This window comes from Eupeodes corollae, chromosome 3 (genome assembly GCF_945859685.1).
Source record: "Eupeodes corollae chromosome 3, idEupCoro1.1, whole genome shotgun sequence".
Lineage (NCBI taxonomy): Eukaryota > Metazoa > Arthropoda > Insecta > Diptera > Syrphidae > Eupeodes > Eupeodes corollae.
The window spans coordinates 82,046,996-82,073,106 of record NC_079149.1 but is presented as its reverse complement, the minus strand read 5'-3'; the positions used below and the strand labels follow the sequence as shown (position 1 = coordinate 82,073,106).

Sequence of the window (26,111 nt, the reverse complement as noted above, 5' to 3'; positions counted from 1 at the left end):
CCTTCCCTAGCACTTTTCCCTCTGTCGTGACAACCATTTATTTATTTTACTGAACAAAACCTTAGACATCTTTTTCCTTGTTTTAAAACGTGTGTAAATAGAAAAAACAGATTTCTCTCCAATACTTTTACGAGATGACCTTTTGATTCCTCAACTCCATTTTGTAATGTCAGTATAGTAAACAATGTGACTAATATAGGCAATGCCTGCACAGGATTCACCAACAGCGTCTAAGACATTTTTGATCATATCGCTTTTTAGTATAGATATTTGTCCTTCAAATAACATTCACCCTTGCATTCTAAAAATTCATTGACTGGAAAATTATAAACCTCTTTATTGTGTAAATAATAGTGATGTACATTTTATAATAAAGCTAATTATGTTTCTTTAAAATTAAAAAATGTGATATATTGTATATGTATGTATAAAAGTGATTTTAAAATAATTGTTCGGTGTAAGGGAAAGTTGTTCTGCCATTTATTTCATTACATTCCATGCAGTCTTACATACAATTTAAACTTGTATAAAAAAGGAAAATATTTTAATTTGCACAAATACCTGAACGGATTTGGTTCAAAACGGTGTGGGCAAATAAAATAAATATTTCAAATTTATAAATTAAATTGGTTTCCAGTTCTTTCCTTCCTTCAAGTGATCGAGTGTTGAAATTAAAAAAAAAAAAGGTTTTTACGAGTTTGTTTTTTGTACAATGAATAGTTCCGGAAACGCATTAAATCGATCAGAATAGGTGAACAAAAAATAACATTATTTCTTCAGGTTATTGATTTAAAAAATGGGGAAACCGTTAACACTTAAAACACAAATAATATAGTGACATAGATTTCGGATCTAGTGTAAACCAAATATATCAGTTTAAAAGGCGAAACATTAATTCAACATTAAAGAGACTCTTAAACTTTTATCTTATCGTCTAATTATAAGCTAATAGTCTCTGTAGTTTAGCTAGGTTCTTAAACCTTAATATTATCATGTACTTTAAATTGACTGTTACTAATAAATAATAATAATAATATTCCAGTTTATTTTCTTTTTCATTAAATGATCACCTGAAAACTAATTTTTGGCTCGACAATCTGCAAAAATACTACTACTAAAAATTAGTTTTTGACTAGAATGTCTCGAGAATTAACAATTGTGTAGATTTTTATGTGAACTAGTAAAGTCAAGAAAAATACATTTGACTGATTTTTCCAAAAAATAAAAACTACAAAAATTCGAATATCACGACAGAACACAGGTTAAACTTTCAAAGTTCTTGAATTAGCATTTTGGCTTATTACTAGTTATTAATGTTAGGCAAAAAATCGAACGTACAGACGTACGAACATATACATATCTCTAACACAACGGCTTTAGATTGTAAAAACTAAAAAAGTCGAGAAATGGCAAAGTTTTAAATTTAACAATTGATTGCAACTCCAGAATAGTATAAGTTTTATGATTCCCTAAACTGCTAGAAAGCAAAGGGTTAGGTTAAAACTTCTCAAACTAAATCATATTAAAAACTATAAAACGATTTGAAATGCAAAATTTAAACATTTAAATAATTCTGAACACATTTCTAAAATCGTATTTTTCTACAGAAAATCCTTCTCGTGCTCCTCGTACGATCGAAAATCGTAAAAGTAAATATTGTCTGCATTAAACTACACACTTTAACTTCGCAAGGTACCTTAATGGTTACCTGAACAGTCGATGCGAAGTAGTTAATTGTAAAGACCTTCCTCAAGTAGGGTATGAACTTTATTCACCTAGTTTGCTTGATAGTTTTTTTATCAGAAGGCTTTTGGAAGGCTTTATTATGCCATTCCATATCAACTATGCCAAAACTTAATAAAGGCATTTCCTACTGTTGAAATAAGCAAAAATTAGATTTTTTTCTTTAACTCGCTTGAAGTAATGACATTTTGAACAACTTTCCTGACTACACCAAAAATATTATATACAAAAGTGCTTATTTTTATCTGAATATTCTAATCCTAAATGACATTATATAAAATGCAATTATTCTTAGCATAAGAAACAAAACTAACAAAAACAATGCAGCTGTTTCAAAACTTCCATTTTCCATACCAATGTTCTTTAAAAATGTTTTCGGCCTGGAAAAATGACAATATATTTTATGGCATTCCATTTTTGGGCGATTGTATCCGAATATAGCTAAAGATGCTCCTTCAAGGCCATATTTAAGAAACGATATACTGAAAATCCATTTAAGCCATTCTTGAGCATCGCTCTGACGTAAAAAGAATCCTGAAAACGCTAAAAATGGACAAATGAAAAGCGGCCCAAGTATTGCTCCATACTAAAAAAAAAACATATATATAAATTAACAATTAAATAATACATAGCTTATTGAAAATATTGTTTTATTTACCTTTATGCTGAGAGAAGCTCCCACAGCAAGTCCAATACTTTGAGCAACTAAAGCCGTCAAAAGTGTTATTAATGCAAAAAGAGATATTCTTGTAAGCTCTATCGGTTGACCAGTCAAAGTATATGATATCACAATGAACACTGAAGTGCATATCATTTGAATAGGAATGTCCGCAAGCGTAAATGCTATGTAGTATGCACGCAGAGAATACCATCTGTTGAAGTGCTCTCTAGTCACAATTGGAAACTCTAATGGAACTGGAATATAAAGTGGTTGCGTGTTAATTTAATGTCTTCAATAAAATGCGCAGATTTAATGGTTAAAATGTTTAGTAGTAAATATATCTCTCAAGATATCGACAGTGGACAGAAGTTTGTCAGGGCAAATCCAAGATTGTAGAGCGATTTGGTAAGGAAATAATCAGTCTTCAAAATACATATTGAAAACGTTTTGAGTTTGGTGCGATCATTGAACAATTCATTCGCTTTAATAGATTATAAATCTTTCAAATTAGAATAGGCACTCAAGGGGATATGAATACTCTTAAAGTGATTTAAAACAATACAGAAAGTAGGATAGGATTGGACAGGAGATGCCGATGGACATTGATTTGAATGTCTGCTCACATTCTGTAAAGCAGTACGTCTCAAATTGGGCTCAAGGGTGAACTGGTGGGTATTCGTAGCATTAAGTAGAACATAAAGCTGTTCAGTTTCCTTGTTGCAAGTTCCACCCATGAATAATGGCATTTGGGAAGGGTTTCGCTTTTGAGACACTAGACAGCATTGAATGTTCGAAGCATTAATTTGTACACGATATTTGATTCCCTATTGAATAATGCTGTTGAGATTAGATTAAACGAGCTTATCATACGCTGCTGTTGATAGTCCACATCCGAAGAACAAGGATGAGAACCTAAAAACGAATATGAAAAGCTGAGGGTATTGTCATCTGCAAAACAATTTATTCGGTTAGAAGTTGCAGACACAAGATCATTTATATAAAAAGGAAGAACGTCGGAGGTAAAACGGAGCCCTATGGCACACTAGCGTTTAATTTGTGGATATCGGGTTTGAACCCAGCAAATACTACTCGAATTGATCGGTCCGCAAGATAATTTCTAACCCAACAAAGAAAAGATTCATCAATACCAAGCAAAGATAAGAGAGCTTGATGCCAAATTCTAACAAATGCCTTTGAAATATAAAGTCCAATAATTTTACTTTTTCCAAAACGACTTTTATATAAGTAAACCAGTGGGCCTATCATTAAGAAGCTTTCGTTTTTCAAGATTTTTCTTAAGCTTAAAATTGATCAGGTTTTTCATGACCTTAAAAGAAGGGGCGTCAATGCAAAAGGACGATATTAGACATTTGCTGTTTTCCATCCATTTGGAATGACACCAGTATAGTAGGACAGATGGAAAAGCTTACGCATTGATTTTGCCAGTGAAGAAGAAACCCCCTTCATAACAATAGCAGGGATACTACCCTGGCCAGCGGATAGTATGTATAGGCTTCTTCGATTGAGTTCATCTAATTTCGATGTACAATATTGTTTCATGTGGGATGAAGTGCGATTTTCGTATGCAGTCGCGATCAACAGAACATGAGTTCCTTTAAATAAATAAGAAGTGGCATGATAGTTAGTTCGTTGGACTGTCATACCAGAGGTCTTGGGTTCAATCGCTGCATGTACCATCTAAAGTTTTTTCACGTTACTACCTCTTGCGAGGAATTGCCAAATTCTCCAAGAGTAATTCTTCTTTTTTTTCGCCATTTACAACACCGTAAAGTAGAAAGTTTGCAAATAAGCTTTTGTAGGTTTTTGAGAAGGTCTAAATTATTTAGGAAAAATTTCGGGTTTCGTTTTAGTGGATTCACTTCGTTTACAAAAAAACTTCCGTGGTACAACGTTCAAATAATTGATTTTAAAAATCAAACAAATTTAAGCGAACTAATGATTATTTAGACTACGCTAATATCAGTAAACTGAGCAAGGACTTTTTTACTCTTAATAAATTCCTTCAAAGTGTTATGTAAAAAATATTGAGCTTAACATACAGTCAAATACTTCATCGTTTTGGATACACAGACATGGACACTAAAATAGACACAGATACGGTTGCTAAGAGTAAAACCAAATTAAAATAACAACATGCATATAAAAAGAGTTAAGACTTTCTTATGCAAAATTACATAGGTTTAATTTTTGTTTGCTTGTTGATTGTTTTGAGAACACCAAATCGACACCCACCATCTATTCATCGATTTCAAGGCCGCATATGACAGTATATACAGGGACGAGCTGTATAAAGCCATGTCTAATTTTGGCATCCCTGCCAAACTAGTCCGTTTGTGCAGGATGACCATGGAGAATTCACGCTGCTCCATAAACGTTGGAAACGTTTCGATGTCAAAAAAGGTTTTAGACAAGGTGATGCACTGTCATGTAATTTTTTTAACATCGTGCTTGAAAGAATAGTGCAGAGCTCGCACGTCAACTCAAGAGGCACTATCTTTCAAAAGTCTATCCAATTACTGGCATATGCTGATTATATTGACATAATCGGAAGAACTCAGCGTGATATCAATTGCAATTTTGTGAGTATTGAGGCAGAGGCGGCAAAAATGGGTTTAACGGTTAATTAGGGCAAAACAAAGTACATGCTGTCGTCAAGAAAGGACATACAACACCGACGTATTGGTCAAAACGTCACCATCGACAGACGTAAGTTTGAGGTAGTCAAGGACTTCTTCTACCTAGACTCCGCTGTAAACGTAGAAAACAACACCAGCGCTGAGATCAAACGCAGAATAACTCTTGCTAACCGCTGTTTCTTTGGAATAAGGAAGCAATTGAGTGGTAAAGTCCTTATTTAAGTAAGTAAGTAAGTAAGTAAGATTGTTTCGAGATGAACCGTGCCTTAGGTAAGACTGTGTTTTTGGTGGACATTAAAATAGAAACAAATTGGAACACACACCTTAATATTCAACTTATATCAAAAATATTAGTTTTTAATATTTTTTTATTTTTATATAACAATAAGTTCACTTTGGGAAGTAAATCCAAATTATTTTATAAATATTACAATTAATTCTAAGGAAAATATGGGCTGCGGTAAGCATTGTTCCCTATAAGAGAAAGCTGTCACTTTAGTTCTACTAAGTGAGGGAAAATCTTTTAAGGAAATAGCCAGAATAATGAGCAGATCTCTCAAGTTGATTGAAAAAGCAATTTGACCGCTGAGATTTAAAAAACAGAGGAGGAAACCAAGCAAAACAACCCCAAGAGAAGACTGAAAGATGATTTCAAGTCTTCAAGGGAAATAAAAAACAAACTACAGCTTCCAATAACTTCCAGAACTGTTCGTAGAAGACTTGTTGAAGCTAACTTTCTCAGAAGGATCGCAAGAATGGTGCCCTTTCTAAGGAAAACAAAATATAACAATGCGGTTTAAATTCGTTAGAAGGCAGACAAATCGTTAGAAGGCTTAATTTGAATGAACTGAATCCCAAATAAATGCAGAAAACGGCCAAGAATGGTGGCGGCAGTATCATACTTTGGGATTAATTTTCTTGGTATGGCGTTGGACCAATACATTTGATTGAGACTAAAATGGATCAAAATATGAAGGTGAATATCAAGAAGGATACGATGCTGCCTTATGCAGACTAGAACCTGCCTCTCAAATGTGTTCTACAACAGGACGACGACCCTTAGCACACATCCAAATCTACTCAAAAGCATTTCAAGGACCTAAAACTCAGCGTATTGGAGTGGCCATCCCAACCGCGTGACTTTAATCCCGTAGAACATTTTGGGGGAGATTTAAAATGTGCGGTTGGGAAACATTTAACAAACAATTAAACCGCACTGTGGAGGATGGTTCAACAGGATTGGTAGAATATTTCCAAATAATTGGAAATTTTAGTTTGAAAGAAAAAAAAATAGGAAAATGAAGACCAAACTTGAAAAAAAATCTGTTTAAGTCAGTAAAAAATTGAATTTTAAAAACTCTGTTTGGTGTTTCTATTTAAATGTCCATATCTGTATATATGTAAATGTTAAGAAAAAGTCAAGCTACCAAAGCAAATGATATTTGGGGACAGTGAAGCATCAGACAAATCATCAATACTTCGTCAATTTGCTGAATTGTTTGAACACGTTTAATCAATTTCTAGAAATAACAGTTATAGTAATTTTTTGGATAACTCAACATAGCGTTGATATCGGAGGGTCACAACTCAGTTTAGATAAAATATATTCAGGATTCCAATTTATAAGCCAAAAACTTTTTCGAAATCTATACAATTCAAGTGTTTCAAATGAAATAAAAATGTTTCGGTATAATTAAGTTTTGTTACAAAGTGAAAATGAAAACTCGAAAAACAAAATAAAATGAATACGGTTATGGAAACAACTAAGAGATAAATCGGACCCTCTATCTCATCCAATCTACATTATATGTATTTAAGCATTTTTGTTTTTTTCTTTCTCACTTGTAAAAACGGTAACAGTAACAATAAACAAGACAAAATAGTTGGTAAGTTTAGTAAAAAGCAATTTGTTGCAAATTTTCACAACTTCGCACAGAAAAAAAACAAGTTTAATAACATTTTCAAGTTATCTAAAGCATCTTACACATGAGCTACGAACTGCGAACTGTGGGTGTTCGCATATTTTGACTTTCCTTTCACATGAGCTTTATATTTATTCGCAGACAGCGACAAATTGTCAATTTATAATTACCCTTTTCAAAAAACAAAACTAGAGTGGTATAACTTTGAGGTTAAGTTGAGCGCAAACAATTTATTCGTTGCAGTGTGGATGGTATGTGGAACGCGAATAGAGTTTGACAGTTCGTAGTAAACACACTGCAATTCGTTACTACCTAATTGTTTTTACAAAATTCTCTTATTATAGAGAACAAAATGCAAATTTTATTATCCTAACATAAGTTTGAATTGGTTTCTTATAAAAAAATGTGTTTTTGTTTGAAATTTACTTTTCGAAATGTATAAAATCACGTTTGTTCGTCCATTCGTTGTTCGCTCTTATGGGCAAGGCTCTTAACACGTTTGTTCGTCCATTCGTTGTTCGCTCTTATGGGCAAGGCTCTTAACAATCGTTATCTTTCGTTAAGTTCATTTTGACATTTCAGTTATCTTATATTGAAAACGATACATGAGACGATAGTGACAAAGTTACGTGAAGCAAATTATTGACGATATCGTTAATGATAATCTTTTTGACGATTATAGTTTTGAAAATTACGGAATGACTCCCTTGATGATTTGGGACTATTTTTAAAAATGAATTGCCTCCACGATTGCAAGCTGCTACAGGACGGCCTAAAATATATCTCCGAACAGTGTAAATAAAACGGTCTAAAACTGAATATTCAAAAAAGCAATGCTATCTTCTTCGATATATCCAAATTAGCTTTCACTACACGATCGACCAAGTTATTATCTTAAATAGAAAACATTAAAAATTTAAGTGTTATATTGGATAGGAATTATTCCTTTAAAAATCACATGGATTATGTAATTGGAAGGGCTAACCCAGTTATAAAACGAAATTGTATTGATTTGAGTGATCCTTATTATTACTATCCCTATATGTCTTTTGGGATCTATATTTGAATATGCAGATGCCATTTGAAAATCTGGTTTTAAAACGTGCTCTGTTCGTTTGAAAAGCGGTATACTAGAATCACTGCCGAAATGTACAGCAAATGTTTGACCTTTTTTAACAAAACTAAATTTATGTGTAAGGAATCTTACCTACATATGTTCTTGATTAAAACTTTTTTGTTTTAATTAAAACTCTACACCATAGTACTTACAGTTAACTAATATCGAAGAAAATGCTGTATACATGACAAACATCAAAGTATAAAAGATATAACGGAAGTTATTTAATGCGTTGCCAGCATCGTTTCCAATTCCATAATACAAAATTCCAACCAAAGTAGCCATTATTAAATGTATAACAATTCGCATTAACGTCAGTCCTTTATCTCTCCAAAGAATCAAAAATGTCCTCTCTAATAAAATTAATATTTGAAGATAAAATGGTGCGGCATAAAAATTCTCGCCTGTGCAAATCATATTTGCATCTAGTGTTTTCTTTGGTGTGGAGCAACTTAAATTTGGATCTAAACTATTATCTTTTGTACCGAAGTTATTTTCATTATTGATCAATAGTTTTTCTTTGGCAGATGATTGATGAGTTTCTGTAAAAAGAATAAAAATCAGTTTTTTTTTTTGTTGAGTTTGAGTTCAAAACATCAACCCTAAATAGGAGTATGATGAACTTACCAACTTCTGAGTTTGTTGGTATAATGTAACCGGCTTGATTGGATTTTATAAAATCTTTGTTTTTTCCATTGTTGATTTTTTCAGTAAGTTTGTAATTTAGTTTACCATAGTCGTTGGTAGCAATTTCCATCACTTAATTAGAGGGAAGAAATATTTTCAATGGGGGTTATACATATGTTAACATTCAATCAAATTAAACTAACAATAATCAACTGGATTGTAAATTTCGGGACAATTTAGATCGAGTTGTGCTAAAAAGGGAACAAGATTTAGCGTCCCTCCCGAATAAATGCATTTCCCCTCAGCAATTGCGTAGAGTGCATCAAACATTTCAATAGCCAGTCCTGACGGTTGATGAATTGTGCAGACTATTGTTCGGCCTTCTTGAGCTAGTTTTTTGAGCAAAGATATGCATTGATTGGCGATTGAACCATCTAGTCCGCTAAAAATATAGAAATTATTTATTGAAAACTGTCTTTGCTAGACAAAAAAAAGTTTATAATTATTATTGATATAATGGTACAATTCCCACCTTTTTTACACCGAAAAGAGTAATGAAGGCATTACATGATTTAGTAGTCGTTTTAGTTTTTAGTTAGAATAATTTTGAAGAGTATTCAAACCTACAAACAATAAAACATGAATTATTAACGGTGACTCTGAGCTTTTAAGGGCTAATCTGAATTGGCAAACAACTTACAACCATATATTATTATGCTTCAATTTGACTTGATTAGGTAAAAACTTTGATAAAAGCCTATGCCAATATTTTTAGCATGACTAACGTATTTTTTGCACAGAAGGAGAGTGGGGGGGAAGATGCAACGACATTCTGTGCGGGCTGTACAGCGACGACGAATAAGATGGCTGTGTCGCGTAGAACGCATGGAAACCAATGCTCTGGTACAAAAAAAAGTCTTCGAATCCACACCCACAGAACAGTGCAGTAAAGGAAGACCGCGGATCAGGTAGCGCGTACAAGTGGAAAGTGACCCCACCCAACTTGGAGTGCGAAACTGGAATCTAGCTAGATGAAGAAGTTTGTTGGGCCCAAGTTCACACAGGGTAGCACTACCTTAAATAAGTAACGTATTTCACTGGTGAAAGCTTAAAAGGATGGCAGAATGTGGTTTGTTTTAGATATTAATATAACTTTAGTCTAGATTTACTTTAATACCAAATACGCTTATCACTTACAATGTCGGGATTGACACGGTCAAATGATTTCGAAAAGTTTATCAATATTATCAGAATTGTATGATTAATATCGATTGCAAGCGGAGGTGTAGCTATGACTTCATCGAAAACCAGACTAAAGAGGATGAAGAAGCTGGTTACTTTACTTTACTTAGGTCCTCAAAACTGTTAAGTCCTTTGGGAACCCCTTAAGTGCTATAGGGCCTCTACTACGCCTACGCGCCATCGTGTACGGTTTCCGGAGATGTGTTCAGCTCCCTCCAACTTTTGCCTAGTGACGCTGATTCTGTCTTGACTGTCCTGCGCAATGTGCTTCTCTGTCGTCTAACTTTTCTTCCTGCTTGTGTAAGCGGATTCCACTGCATTGCTTGGCCTGCAATGAAGTCGTTACGTTTCCGAAACGTATGTCCAATCCATTGCCACTTACGCCTTCGTATAGGTTGCTGGCCTGTCCTTTGATACACGATTTGGCCAGAAAATCCTTAGGATGTAACGAAGACATCTATTCACTAAGGTTTGCAGCTTTCAAATGCTGCACCCATAAAGAAGCACAGATTAAACAAAAACAATATTGGCGACAGAATACAGCCCTGTCTGACTCCGCTACGGATTTCAAAATCATATGACAACCTACCATCGTGCAGAACGTGACACTTGAATCCATCATATGCTGCTTTAATAATAGCAATTAGTTTTTCTTGAAGGCCTCTCCCCCGCAAAGCTAACCAGGTATAATCCCTGTTAACGCTATTGAAGGCCTTCTCGAAGTCGATGAAAAGCAGGTGTAATTGTGATCGATATTCCACGCACTGTTCAATAATGATCTTTAGGGTGTTGATATGCTCAATACAGGAGGATCCAGTGCGGAATCCTGCTTGTTCGCCATCGACTGTGGCCTCGAGGTGTTCTCTAATGCGTTGAAATATGAATTTTTTTACTATTTTGGCAACAGCCGGTAGAACGCAAATTCCTCTCCAATTTTCGCACTTTGTTAGATCTCCTTTTTTTGAGAGCTTGACAATAATTCCCTTCTTCCACTCATCGGGGAAGCGTTCGGTGGTTCAGGCTTTTTTATGAGCGGATGAAGCAGTTCGCTTAATGACGTTGGCTCTGCTTGTAAAAGCTCTATGAGAATTCTTAAGTGCTTCAATTGCGGCAACGATCTCATCTTTACTGGGAGGTGCGGTGCTGATCCGGGAATTAGTTTTTTAAGCACTTCAGAAGGCATCGGCTGCACGTTGTTTGCAAACACTCGGTTTAGAACGGAGAAAAATTGTTCTTTCCACCTTCCGACTTGCTCATCCACCGAACTTATCACAGTACCGTCTACTACTTTCAGCAGGTGTTGCTTTGAGCTGTTTGCACCGGTCAGCTCTTTGGTTATTCTGTAAACGGTCCTGCTGTCGCACCTGTTTGCAGAATCTTCTGCTTCTTGCGCAAATGCGTTGATGTAGTTACGTTTGTCGCGGCGCACACTGTGGTACAAAGGCTCCAACTAATTTCTTTCTTCCCCTTGTGAGTTATTCGAGCGTTTAAGTGCTTGCGTTCGTTGATCCTTGCCCAAGATTCTTCTGAAAGCTAAGTGTTGTTGCTTTCTTTTTTCCGACCGACTATTCCGTCAGCACCTGAAATAAAAACATTTTTCACAGCATTCCAATGATGTTTGATGTCGTCATATACTGTGCTGCTGATTGTTGTCATTTCGTGAATTTGGTAGCTCGTGTTATTCAGTTGGATCTTCGAACTCTAGCTGTACGCAATCTTAGGGTCATTAAGTGGTGGTCACGGGTAAGAGAACGCTTCTAAAGCGTCGATTAATAGCGAAGTGGTAAATTTGGTTGGAAGACACTTGCCTGCCCGTCGACACCCAGCTAATTTTATGACACTGTTTGTGTTCAAACATAATCCAACCAATCACAAGGCCATTTGCGTTGCAGGAGTCAATGACCCTATCACCATTATCATTGCAATTGCCGACATCATGAACACCCATCGCAGGCCTTAGCCCGTTGTTGTTACTGCCAACCTAAGCATTGAGGTCTCCTATAACCAAAATCATTTCTCCGCGGGGAGTGTTGTTGTAGGCAGATCCTAGTTAACTGTAAAAGCATCCTATCTCTTCATCGGATGCGAGTTACGTCAGGGCGTAACACTGTATAATGGTGGCGGGTCGTACTCTACTTTGAAACCTAGCTTTGATAAGCCTAAGGGGCTCCCACGAAGTAAGGCTTCTGATTTCCGTTTTTGTAAGGAGTAACCCTACTCCAGGTTCTTGAGCGTTTCCTGGATCATGAAACAGAGCTGGTTGAATTTGATAAATTATTTTATTGCATATTAATAAGAAATTCAAATATTTTAGATTGGAAAGAAAGCGAGGAAATGGTTCTGTATTAGGAATTGGTTATTATATAAACGATATTTCGAAATTTGTATCTTTTCATTTTGGAGCGTTAAAAACATGTGCATTTTAAGCAAAAACACTATCTTATGTGCAGTGAGGGTACTTCCAAAGATTCATAGGATTCTAAAACCTTAAACCCGCTTTTAATTTTACAAATCGTTATAATTGGAAATTTATTCTACCAAAAGAATGCACCAAGTTTTTTTATAATATAATTACCATAATTAATATAAAACTTACGTAGTGGGTTCATCCAAAATCAAAACGGTTGGATTATTGACTAATTCCAATGCAACCGCTAGTCTTTTCTTTTCTCCTCCTGACAATTGCCCAGTTCTATTTTTTCGAATCTTATGAATACCTACAGAATGCAGAATTTCTTGTACCTGTTAAAAAAATATATATATAAAATATATTTATAAAAAATATTTATAAATCATTTTAAAAAATTTCATTTTCAGAAAACATTTTTGTTATACTAAGGCGAAACCCGCTATATTAAATTTAAAATGTTTTTCTGGTTTTAATTTTAATGGCTGAAAAGTCTTTTAAATAATCTTGCAACACCGGGAGTTTTACCTTAGTAGAGCACAGATTGGTAATATTACTTACTCTTTGTTTTTTCTCACTAGCTGATAGGTTATTTCCAATTTTAAGATTAGCAGAAAAGTGCATTGCTTCAGAAACTGTCAAAAAAGGTTGCAAGTCGGTGTTTTGCTTTATAAAAGATAGACTTGTTCTAAATAAATCAACATCCCGTTTTGTTCCATTCACAAATACATTTCCACTTGCTCCAGTTAATCTATTTTTTAAGAAATAAGTTAATTAATAAGTTAAAATAATAATAAATAAAAACAATCTGTTGTATTACTCATATCCGGATAAAATATTGAGCAAAGAACTTTTGCCGGCTCCGGATGGACCAACTATGGCACTCAGTTCACCACTACGAAATTCGCCTGACAAGCCTTTAATTATTGTTTTGTTTTCTAAAAAAAAAAATAAAAAATACAGTTCCTTAAAATATATCAAATTAAGCTCCAAATTGAAAAAAATGATTTCATACAATAGCAAATATTGTGATGGATTTTCAGTTTACACATCAAATAAACAAGTCTCTTTATAACATTAGCATTAAAGATTCAAAAAGTGGCTGATATCTTCAGTTTTATATAAAGGTTTTGTTAAAATTTCACTTACTTACTTAAGGGGGCGCTACAGTCCGGGGCGGACCTGGGCCTCAACCAACATGCGTCTCCAGCCAGCTCGGTCCCTATCTAGCTGTCCCCAGTTTCGCACGCCAAGTTGGTTGAGGTCCTCTCCCACCTTGGTGCGCCACCTGAGTCGCGGTCATCCTCTACTGCGCCGTCCCTCCATCCGCTCTACATGACCTAGCCATCTAAGCCGTTGGACTTTCATTCTGCTAACTAGGTCAGTGTCGCTGTACAGCCCGTACAGTTCGTCGTTATATCTTCTCCTCCATTCTCCATCTATGCGTACGGGACCAAAAATCAGCTGAAGAATTTATCTCTCGAAGCATCCTAAGACGCTCTCATCTTTTTTTGACAGAGCCCATGCCTCAGCGCCATAAATGAGAACCGGGATGATGAGTGTCTTATAGATGATGATTTTAGATGCTCGAAAGAGGACTTTACTTATCAATTGCCTTCTAAGTACAAAGAAGCAGCGATTTGCAAGAGTTATTCTTCGTTTGATTTCAGCGCTGGTGTCGTTGTCAGTGTTAATAACGTTGCCTAGGTAGACAAAGTCCTTAACTACCTCAAAATTATAGCTGTCCATGCTGACGTTTTGTCCAAGACGTCGTCGTTCAGTGTTCTTTTTTGATGACAGCATATACTTGCTCTTGCCATCATTGACTACTAAACCCATCTTCTTCGCTTCCGTCGCAATGCTCAAAAACGCTCCACTGACATCTCGCTTTGATCTTCCAATTATGTCAATATCATCTGCGTATCCGAGTAATTAGATGGACCCTTGGAAGATTGTGCCTCTATTGTTGACGGTTGAGTTTTGCACAATTATTTCCAGAACGATATTGAAGAAGTCGCATGACAGTTCATCGCCTTGTCTAAAACTTTTTTGACATCAAATGCATCGGTAAGATCTTTTCCGACCTTGATAGAGCAGCGTGCATTGTCATTCTGCACAAACGGATAAGTTTGACAGGGATACCAAAACTAGACATTGCTAGGTAGAGCTCTTCCCTATAGATGCTGTCATACGCGGCTTTAAAATCGATAAAGAGGTGGTGGGTATAGATTTGAAGTTTCTGGGTTTTTTCAAAGATCTGCCGTAGTGTGAATATTTGGTCGATAGTGGACTTTCCTGGTCTGAAGCCACACTGATAAGGACCAATCAGGTTGTTGACGAATGGCTTCAGACATTCACATAATACGGCAGAGAGGATCTTATACGCAATGTTAAGGAGACTGATGCCTCTGTAGTTGGTGCAATTTAGGATCTCCTTTCTTATGTATCGGGCATACTATGCTGAGATTCCACTCATGGGGCATGCTTTCTTCCGACCATATTTTGCAGATGAGTTGGTGCATGCTCCCTACCAAGTCATCGCCTGCTGCTTTGAATAGTTCGGCAGCGATGCCGTCTAAGAAGCCGGTGTTCCTCTCTCCTCTTCTGCTCGTAGAGCTCGCGAGCAGCTCTAGTCTTTTTGTGCAGCGCCGTTTTGTATGCCTCTTGTTTCGCTGCGTGCGCTTGCCGGAATTCGCCGTCAAACCAGGGGTATCGCTGTGGTGGCCGTGTGAAACCTAGCACTTCAGAGGCGGCATCTCTGAAAGCTGCAAGGCAATGTTGCCACTGGTTTTCTTGGATCGGGATATCCGTAGACGTACCTTGGCTACAACGAGGTAGTGGTCCGAGTCAATGTTGGCCTCTGGGAATGTTCGGATATCCTGTATACTGGAGAAGTGTCGTTCGTCGATCGCAATGTGGTAATCTGGTTGACGGTTGATTGATCAGGAGATTTCCATATACCCTTGTGAGATGTGTGAACTGCGTACTAGCTACCAGAACGTCTCGCCCTCAGGCGAAATCGACCAGCCTAATCCATTGCCGGAGTTGGTGTCGTGCAGGCTGTATCTCCCGATTACGTTGGGGTATGCGCGCATATTAGGCTTATGTTGGCGAATGTAGCCTTGATGCGGATTGTCGTGATGCACTCGCTCACACTGTTGAAACTCAAGACTTTTTGCCTGAGTCTAGTTCCAACAACAAATCCACACCCAAATAGATACAGTCTTTGTTCTTGGTAGCAGTCGCCGTAGTATATATCGCAGTCTTTTAGTTTGCGTTTGCCCAGTCCATCCCATCGCACTTCTTGGATGGTGGTAATATCTGCCTTGCAGTAGTTTAGGGCTGCCGCTAGTTGTTCGGCTGCACGTGGTCTGTTAAGGGACCTAACATTCCACGTACAGATCCGAATTTCGTTGTCCTTATTTCGTTTGCGTGGGTTGTCAACAGTGAATCCGTCCGTATCCGAGGCTTGTTGGTGCTTCGCAACTAAGGTATTTTTTACGTGGCCAGGAAGTCACCCGACGGCACAACCCCCAACCTGAAGGGCCAGATCCTTAGTGTAATTCCAAGGATGGGGAGCCGGATAAACCGCTCCTTACAGGCCTGAGCTCCGAGTATGTCGAAGAAGCCCTATAAGGTGTTCACTTAGTAGTTCAACCTTACTGGAACTGTAGAAGTCACCGTTGATTCCATCTCGGAAATTCCTCCACTGCCGTCTGGATAAAGAGAGGTGCCTTAATGGAAGCATCTCTCCCCCTTCTCCCGTTTGCTGCCTTCAACAACTGTCCACTGGGGTTAGAACCCAGTCTCCAGTTGAGGTACTAGGCACCCGATGTTCACGCGGGGAGGTGAGAGCAGGAGTTGATAGACAGAGGTGGGTTTTGAGAAAAACCTGTAGACGCTTGTGTCCTCTTGAATGCACATGTATACCATTTGAACATGTCAGCAATCATTTTATCTCAAGAAATAGTTTTAAGGTTGATTTTATTATTAACTATAGTGTCCCTTATAAAATAATGCTGAACATCTATATGTTTAGTTCGCTGATGGTATTTTTCATTAATTGCCAGCTGAAACGGTTCATGATTATCACAAAAAATATCTGTTGACTCCATCTGTTTATTACAAATTTCTTGTTTTAATCCTTTGATTTATAAAGCTTCTTGGACAGCTGAGCCTATCACCATGTATACTGCTTCGTGGGTAGACAGTGCAGTTGTTATTTGCTTTTTCAATCCCCAGGAAATAGTGCCATTTTGTTTTAAAAATGTGTATCCGGTCACAGATTTTCTTTCACGCTCTTTCATTTTGTCATCTCAAATTGATCTTTATCTTACGACGGACACTGTTCTTAAGACAATATAACATTCACATCCATTGGAGAAGAAACTGGATTACAATTTGTCATTCCAAATTTATCTAACAATTCTAAAATATAATTGTTTCTTATTTATTGAAATTTGTTTTCCATAATTGTACTGAACATGTAATCCCAAAAATGATTTTGCTTCTCCAAGTTCCTTTATTTTAAAATTTTTCTTAAGATTATTTACTAAAGCATTTCGTATATTTTCTTTTGTCCAAAAAATTAACAAATCATCTACATATACCGTTAAAATGAGCATTTCTTTTGGATCCTTATTTAAAATGTATATACATTGATCTTTATTTAGTTTGATGTTTCACATTTTAGCCGATTGTTTAAGACCATAAATAGGTTTATTTAATTTTAAAACCTTTCCTTTTCGAACACTCATACCGTCTGGTGTACGTTAATATATTTCATAATTAAGATCGCCTTGTAAAAACGCTGTGGTGGCATCTAAATGGTCGATATGTATTTTAAATTTCAAAGCTTGAGCTAAAAGATATCTAAGCGAACTCTATCGCATCACAGGTGAATATTTTTTTTGAAAGTCTATACCGTTTTGTTGCGCACAACCCCTGGCAACTAATCGTGCCTTATATCTTATTTTAAATTTTAACACTTAGCTTAAAGTTTATTAAATTTGTCTGCATTTGTCTTCTCATAAAATTCTTTGAACAAGAAATACAAAATCTATCATTTGCTAATGAAGATTTCAATTTGGCCTCTACTTTTCTCTTTTTTATGTACATAGATAACATTTTAAATGAAGTTTGTTAATGTTTTTGAAGGCAGGCATTTTTCATAAACCTGGGGTGGAAACATAGATTATTAAAATAAAAAAAAAAACAATTTTACAACACGTTTCATTAATTTTGTAGTTCGCTGAATAACTTTTTGCACAGGAATTTAGAAATTCAAAGATTTATCAGATTATTCGAATCTGGTAATAGTTTTATGAGTAGGTAGCTCGAATTTCATTAAAATCCAAGATAAAACTAGAATGAAATAAGTATAAGTGAGATAAAATCATGAATAGGTAAGTGAGACGACGAAGAACATTTTATTGTTTGATTCGGTATTAGTTCTAAATTGTTCGCCTATGAAGAAGGGTCAAGCTGAGAACAAATGGCAGACAAACAAGCGGAAATAACAAAATCTCTAACGTATACATATTGCTGCTACATGATGATTTGATTTATTAAATTCGTTAAACAAACTAACGTCAAAACTTAAGACTAATATTACATTTATTCTTAGATTTATTGGTTTACAATGCTTTAAGCAATTTGCAAAAAAAAGCTGAAGTATTGAAAAAATTTACTTTAAATGTTTTACTTTTAAAATCATCGCTTACGGAACATACCGAAAAGTAATACTTGTTGTAAACTGAAATCAATTAGTTGAGGGGACTGTTATTAGTATTACAATAGTTCGATCTGCTTGATATAGGACGCTAAGGAACTTGTCTTCTAACACTTGAACGGCTATAAATAAAGTTTAATTGTTCCAAAATAGATGGCGATATGACTGACCAATTGATTAATTTTATAATAAAGCACAGCTGAAAGTACTCTCTGTGTTTAGAAAGCGATAGAAGATTTATGAGCGTGATCCTATGATTGTACGGTGGAAGTTCGAGCCTATTGGACCATGGAAAGAAACGGAGGCAGAATCGCATGAAACTTCTTTGTACTCCTTCTAATGTGTTTGTATGGACTAAATAAAAGGGAGCCCATATTATGCAGCCATATTTCAATATTGGTCTTACAAATGATATATAATGAAGTTTAAGAATATAAGGGTCGCGAAAGTCAGTGAAAATCGTTTTATAAATCCGAGTGTCTTATTTGCTTTATTAATAATATAGTGATAATGATTTGTAAAAGTTAATTTTGAGTCAAGAATAATACCTAGGTCAGAGAAAGTAGAGAGTTTAGTCAAAAAAGAAAAATCTAATTGATAATTGAAGGTCAAAACATTTTCTTTGCGTGTAAAACACAATGATTTACATTTGTCTATGTTTAGTAAAAGCTTATTTATAAAACACCATTCGCGAAAACTATTTAGATCATCTTAAAGGAGTAAACATTCGTCAAGTGAGTCAATACGTTTGAAAATTTTAATATCATCAGCGTAAATTAAAACAAATGAGTGTTTTATAATAGAAGGTAAGTCGTTAACGTACAAAATAAACAGTAAAGGTCCTAAGTGGCTTACTTGTGGTACGCCATAGTTGGTATACAAATATGATGACCGCTCATTCCTAAAAATTAAGCTGTATGATCTATTATACAGTGCCGCTCACTTGAATAGCGCCCCCACTATGCAATATGTAACTGTATAGAAATCGGGTCTTTGAGTCAGTATACCGTTGCAATATTTGTATATTTTAATTATCTCTTAAATTGCTCTCTCTGTGACCGAATTCATACATTGGAAATGTTCCGTTAAATATAGTTTTTGTTAACTTTATTGAAACTACTGTGAAAAACGTGGTTTTATTTAGGTTCACTTGAATAGCACCACCCCCTATATTATCAGTTTTCGTGTGGATTACAAGCCAGGTAGTTATTAAAAAATATTTTTCCATTTCTTTTAGTCATTTTAAGATAATTTCAGTCAAAATATGTCGTGGTAAATCATTGGCAGAAAACGAGAAATCTAAAATTATAGCTTATCGCGAGTGTGGCCTGTCTATTCACCAAATAGCTAAAATAACGCAACGAAGCCGCAAAGTTATATCCACATTTTTACGGAACAAGTCCAGCTATGGTAAAAATATGAAAGGCCGAACGTCTAGTGTCGTTAGCGCTGCTGACAAAAGAGCAATCCTGCGACTCGCGTCAAATTCGCATGATTCTGCCCCCAAAATAAAAGAAAAAAGTGGTGTCAAAGCAAGTGTATCTACCGTAAAACGGGTAATTTCTAATGCTACACACTTAAAAAGATTAAAGCTTAAGAAAAACCACCGCTTAACCCGTCCCGTAAAGAGCAACGCCTTAGTTTCTGTCGTGCTAACATGACATGGAGTAAGGAATGGTACCGTGTTGTTTTCTCTGACGAAAAAAAAATTAATTTAGAGTTGCCTGATGGATTTAACTATTACTTCCATGATTTGCGGAAAGAGGAACATCATTTGGATCGTTTACACAGCCGAGTGGGCGGTGTTATGGTTTGGGGAGCCATTACTTATTATGGAACTTTGGAGTTGCAGTTTTTGACTCCTCGTATGAATGCGCAATCATACATTGAGGTACTCGAGGATGGTTTTCCTTCGATTAAGGAATTGTTTGGTGACTTGTCATGGAAATTGCAGCAGAATAACGCACCCATCCACAATGCCAGAGTAGTAAAACTATTTCTAGAGCGCCAAAATGTCTCATTGTAAGATTGGCCACCATATTCGCCAGACCTAAACATTATCGAAAATGTTTGGGGGTGGCTTACTCGAAAAGTATATGAATCTGAGAAACAATATGGTTGTAAAGATGAGCTAAAAGAAGCCATTAAGTGTAGCTGGGCCTCGATTTCACTGTCCTATATCAAAAACTTGTATGATTCCCTACCGAACAAGATTTATGAATATTTATAATCAAGGTGGGACCACCCATTACTAATTTTTGTTTTTATTCATAAAATTAATGTTAATAATTGTGTTCCTTATAATTTAAATTTGTTTAAAAGTTTGAAAATATTAATAAATTAATTTTAAATGAAGAGGTGCTATTCAAGTGAGCTAAAATTTGATTACAATTTTTTGAGTCACATCACTTTAAAGTGTATATAAAAATAACCACTGTAAATATACATTCCATTCTTTCCCCTTTTTTACAGAACTTAATAAACTTGATTTAAAAGAAAAAAAAGAGTCATTTTCATTACTTGTTTTAAAGATATTAAGCTTTAATTAAAGGGGGGGTGCTATTCAAGTGAGCGGCACTGTATAAGTACGAGGAAACTCAACTACCATATTCATCGTTAAAGCCTTGGAATTTAAGTTTGGAAATTAATGTTTTATGGCACAATTTATCAAAGGCCTTACTGAAGTCTGTGAAGACACAGTCAACTTGTTTGCGTTCTTCAAACGAATCTAAACAAAAAGAACTGACATGAAAAAGATTAGTAAGTGTTGGCTTATTTTGAACAAAACCATGTTGAGCGTCACAAATTAAAGACTTACATTTAAACGATATGACTTTACAAATAATGGACTCAAATAACTTAGGTATGACGGACAGTTTTGCAATGCGACGATCATTTTTTATTTCATTTTCACTATCCTTTTTATGTATAGGTGTTATGTACGAACTTTAAGTTTTTTTAGGCAAGAGTCAAACCATGGAGGAGAGTTAGAAATATTGCGCGGTTTTCTCAATGGAGTGGATTCATAAAAAAAGTTAAAGAGAACACAGTAGAATTTAGAGCACATCGCATTAATGTCATAGTTCTCAAACAAATGATTCCAGTTAACATTGCATAACAGTTTGAACAGTTCATTAAGTTTGGATTTTTTAAAGTTAAATTCAAGATTTTCATTAAATTAAAAGATAGGTCTAATGCTGGGTGATGTCGGTCTTCTTCGACAAGTAGGGTATTGGCTGAATTTACAGCAATATCAGCATTGAGTGTGTCCGAGAAAAATACAAGGTCCAATATTTTATTGAAGTTGTTGACAATACTGTTAAATTGGCTTAGTCCACATGAGGAAAGACCGTCAAAGAAGATTGAAATCTCCTAAGACTAGTTACTCGTCTTGTGGCTCAATTTGATCGTTTATTTTGTCTATGCATTTAATTAAGTTTTCATAATCGTTGTTAGGAGAGCTTGGGGGTATATACATATGTGGCTATAATGTATAGCAGTGCTTTCTCAGTTTTAACTTTTATGCAAATCATTTCTACATTGATGAAAGTCGTCAACCAAAATGTCTATCACGTCTGCACACTTGATAATTCGAGTCAAAGAGTTTCGTACCCAAGAATATATTGTTTAGCCAAGTTTCAGTCAAAATGATTATATAATTACAATTATTCTAAGCTTCTTACGTATTGGAAAAGATTTCTCCGAAAACCAAAAAAGGTCAAAGAAAACTGTAGTAACAAAATATATGTCTAAATATAAAATTAAGCTTGTAAAGATTAATTTGGCATCAGAAAAAAATCACAGACAATGCTTCAACTCGTATTTCAAATGATTAATTTCAATGAGAACCAACTGACAGTTTAGTCCCTTGGAGTCGAAAAGATCGATACAAATATTGAATGCAAATATTCTAAAAGGGTGTGGTTACTACACGGTTCCCCTCTTTCTTAGTTAAATCCTAGGTCCGCAACTGCTTTGGTCATTGTTTTATCTTATCAACTTCCTTATTACAGTAATTAGAAAATGCACACAAAAACGAGTCCAAGTTTATTCCATCGTATATTGACATCTATTACTAACCTAAATAATGCTTTACAGCTTATCTACTAAACGAAATATATTGGCAATCAAATAAATATGTAACAAAGAAGCAGCAATAAATATAATTCTTTTTAAGGTACACGCTGTGAAGCGCTCTAATGGTATCAGCAGTTTCATGAGTGTACCCCTACACACTGCGAGTAGCATATTACACTATCTTACACATCAGAATCAGAGCTTAATGATTTATATTAGTTTATGGAAGTGTATACCGACATCCATAAGTATGAAACTAATTATGGTGGACTTTAAAATATGATAAACACTCAATTATATAGTAGACAGGTACTTTAGACTGGACTTAATTAAAGCATAAATCAATGTGAGCTTTCTTTGTTGGCTTTTCAATAAAACTGAAAAAAAAACTAATATGAGCAAATTACTCAGTAAGAAAAAAAATCACTGAAATCTAAAGTTTAATTAGAAAGATTATAATTATTAATAACCTTGACACTTTTGTTCTCGAGCAAAGGATATATATGTACGTATGTACATACTTAATCATGTAAATACTAAAAAAAGAGATCACAACTAACAAAAATCAACACAAGAAAACATATTTAAAATATTAATTAAATAAAAACGATAAACAAAATAAATACATACCCCTTTTAAAAATTCCAGTTCGAACAGTATATTTTATATCTTCAAATTCGATACTTAGTCTTTTAAGTTTGTTTTTGTTTTTGTTTTCATAGACAGATTTCGTAGCGACCGTTGATGTGTATATGGAATCTAGTTTTTGGCAACTACTTTGTACTGGAGGAAACAAAATATTTAATTATCTACTTGTTTAAAATAATATCCATGCATTATGTAGCTAAGTAGCTAAGCTTACCAATTGCCTGGGTTTCAAGTCTATTAATTACAGATCTTGTAGTTAGCTCCATTTCAATTGTTCGTGAGGGCACCGCATTAAGTTAAGATTTGAACTTAGTTTAAAGGGCAGTTTCTATGTAAACTGTCAATAAATTTGTGTAACCTTCAAGAGGTATTAAAATAAATTGATCAATTATATTTAAAGTGGAATCATAGCCGACCGTCTTTAATATTTAAGAATGAAATAATTCAACAAGTCAAATGAAGATGCACTAAACTGCTTTATTCATTGTGTTAATGAACACAAAAAAAGATAATCTAATCAAATAATCAAGAAGATGATAAGAAAGTGACGTCTGTCAAAATCGAGGTTTATTCTGAGAGAAGAGAGAACAAACTTTCCAGCGGATAAATAAACTGCTGTTCTCAGTTGATTTTTGTTTTACACATAACGTTACGTAACGTAAGATAACGTAATGTTATACATGGACGCTGAAACCCAACACACTTTAGACGTTTTTCTTTTTTGGTTCAGACTTCAAAGTCAAACAAAAAATTGTGTAATTTATTTCACTTTTGAATATTTCTTCAACCTCGCTTTTCTCAAAAAATGAATTGACTGTTTGTTCGATTTTAATTAACTTTCCCATTTTAAGTTAAGTCTTAAATTAAATTTCTTTTTTTTTTGTAGAAGAATGTGACAATGAGTTGACAAATGTCAAATATCATCGGCTAAGATTCAGACGTAAATTTATCATAACTTTCATCATCGATATTAAGTGGAGTTTTAAATGATATTTTCCAGAGGTGAACTGGAAGACAAAATATGGTACAAGGATATATATGAACAACTCCTAAACACCCTTGAGCTAGGCGCACACATGCACCTTTTAGTTTCGAAACTGTTTGGTTTCTAAACTGATTACTATAGACTTATATGAGAGTCCGCGCACATGCAGAATCCATTGCGTCGCCTATTCGAGCAACTTTTTAGTTTGTGTTTTGACACAAACTAGACGATCACCTCGAACCAATTCCTTAGTTTGTGTCACAAGGAATTATAGGTTAATGAGCGAACATTCAAATAAATCGTTGACTAATGCTCTGTAAGTGCAAGTGAGAGAAAAATTAAGTCAAGTTGAATAAATACTTTCGGAGTTGCTAACGCTCGTATGTGCGTGATGTTTGGGCAACTAACGATCGAACTATTTGGACGGTATAATACTTATTTCTACTAGAGCTGTAGGTACCCAGGAGATGACACCACAAATCACTTGCTTATGCAAAAACTATGTGCCTCAAACAGATTTTAGAACAGGACCAAAGTATAGAAACATGAAAATATCACGTCGAACCTGCTATTCTACTGGTAGTTACACACGGATTACAAATCTTTAAGAGCCCGTTCACACGATCCCGAATGGGCGGTTTTGCCGTATCGTCGATTTTACCGTATAAGCCAGTGTCAATATAATTTAAATGATTATATTCAGACGATACGGCATTTAACTCTATACGGTAAAATTACCGATTAGGTCGATTTGTCAGACAAAAATTTATTCCTTAATATAACACCCACCGAAAGGATAAGAAATGAAGGAATTCGCCACAATACCCGAATAATTGACGTAATAGATAGAACGAAAAGACTAAAATGGATTTGGGCAATACATATTTTAAGACTTTAGGATCAAAGATGAAAAAAGATAACTACAAAATTTAGACCAGATAGCAAACGACCAATAGGATCACCGAATAAGAGGAGTAACGATCTTTACCAAAGAAACGGAAATTGGTACAGTCATACAAAAAATAAAGATATATGGGCTGCGTTGAGGGATCCTTGTGCCAGAAACTAATTAAAAAAATCATATTCAATTTCCATTCTAAAATTCAAAATTTAAGATGCTAATCTAAATAATACAATTGTAAAACATTCTAAACCCTATAGTTTTTGTACACTACGCAAACAGTTTGAGCATGTTGTTGTTGTAAAAATGTTTGTACAAACTGTTTGATTGAGTTTACAAACACTATACGTTTGCAAAAACGGTTTGAAGAAATTAAAACAAACATTTTATTTACCGAGCCGGCACAAACAGGTTTTAGTGGCGTGTGTTGAAGTTTGCTTAAACAGATGTCAATTTTCATGAATTAAAGATAAATAAGAAAGACGAACAAATATTTTTGACGGAATTTGTCGAATTATATAAAAGTTCACCGTTGTTGTGATGCTTTAAAGATTATTGTAAAGCATATGAAGCGCTAGTTGAAAAACTAAACAAAATTTATCCAAACGCTAATCGCGAAAGTATAGTACAACAATGAATAATTTTCGATGCGCAAGAAATGTAAGGTTTTCAAAGGATTCTCCACTTGCTAGGAACCGTAGTGTCATCTTTTTGAAAATAGGTTCTCTCATTAAAGTGTTTTTTTTTTTAATCATAACTGGCGTAACTTTAATTCATTAAAATGGCTTTATCCATCCGTAAAATATTATTAGAGTCAATGGTGGACGAGTTTTCTAATTCATTAGACAATAATTGAAGCTGCACATGCTCAACTGCAACTAATATCTATCAAACATGTTTCGCAGTGTGTGGCGAAACTGTGTTCGCTCAATCAAACGTTTGAACAAACGTATTTGCCTAGTGTATGGGCCGTATAAGTAAATCCAGAATGACAAAAAAACTTTTAATTACTTGTTAAGTTGAAACTGTTTACACTTACAAAGATAATACAATAAAAGCTTTAATAATAATAATAAAGTATTCAGTTGTATTTCAAAAATAATTCTGTTCAAAATTCTTTTATGAGATGAAATAGAAAAATACCAATTGTTTTTTTTTTCAAGTTTAGAGCAGATCATTTATTATATTCATACTCCACCTGCTCAAACTCTTCTTTTGTGTGCTAAGATCAAAGTTAAAAAATCAAAAAATTCCTATGTATACAAACATTTTTATAAAACTATTTATTTATATATTTATTCAAGTAACTTAGAAATTAAAGTTATTAATTAAATATTTAGGGCATCAGGGTAACCATACCATACGATGCCGTTTTTAATTTATCTACTAATGC

General features: G+C 34.8%; 1 protein-coding gene across 1 annotated transcript; it reads right to left on the bottom strand.

Moving 5' to 3' along the window:
- Positions 1-312: 312 nt before the first annotated feature.
- Positions 313-23,337, bottom strand: LOC129949795 (ATP-binding cassette sub-family G member 1). Its single transcript, XM_056061444.1, has 10 exons — positions 23,047-23,337; positions 22,815-22,967; positions 13,197-13,314; positions 12,938-13,127; positions 12,566-12,711; positions 8,931-9,169; positions 8,728-8,859; positions 8,253-8,642; positions 2,402-2,658; positions 313-2,329 (listed from the first exon to the last, which is right to left on the bottom strand). Exons 1-10 carry the CDS (start codon positions 23,096-23,098, stop codon positions 1,985-1,987), a joined length of 2,022 nt encoding a protein of 673 aa, XP_055917419.1. The 5' UTR covers positions 23,099-23,337; the 3' UTR covers positions 313-1,984.
- Between the last annotated feature and the right edge of the window lie 2,774 nt (positions 23,338-26,111).

Coding starts and splice junctions, on each gene's coding strand:
- LOC129949795 (XM_056061444.1), bottom strand. CDS start 23,098: ATGGAGCTAACTACAAGATCTGTAATTAATAGACTTGAAACCCAGGCA. Junction 13,128..13,196: donor AATATTTTATCCGGATATGA/GTAATACAACAG, acceptor CTTAAAAAATAG/ATTAACTGGAGCAAGTGGAA. Junction 8,643..8,727: donor ACCAACAAACTCAGAAGTTG/GTAAGTTCATCA, acceptor TTCTTTTTACAG/AAACTCATCAATCATCTGCC.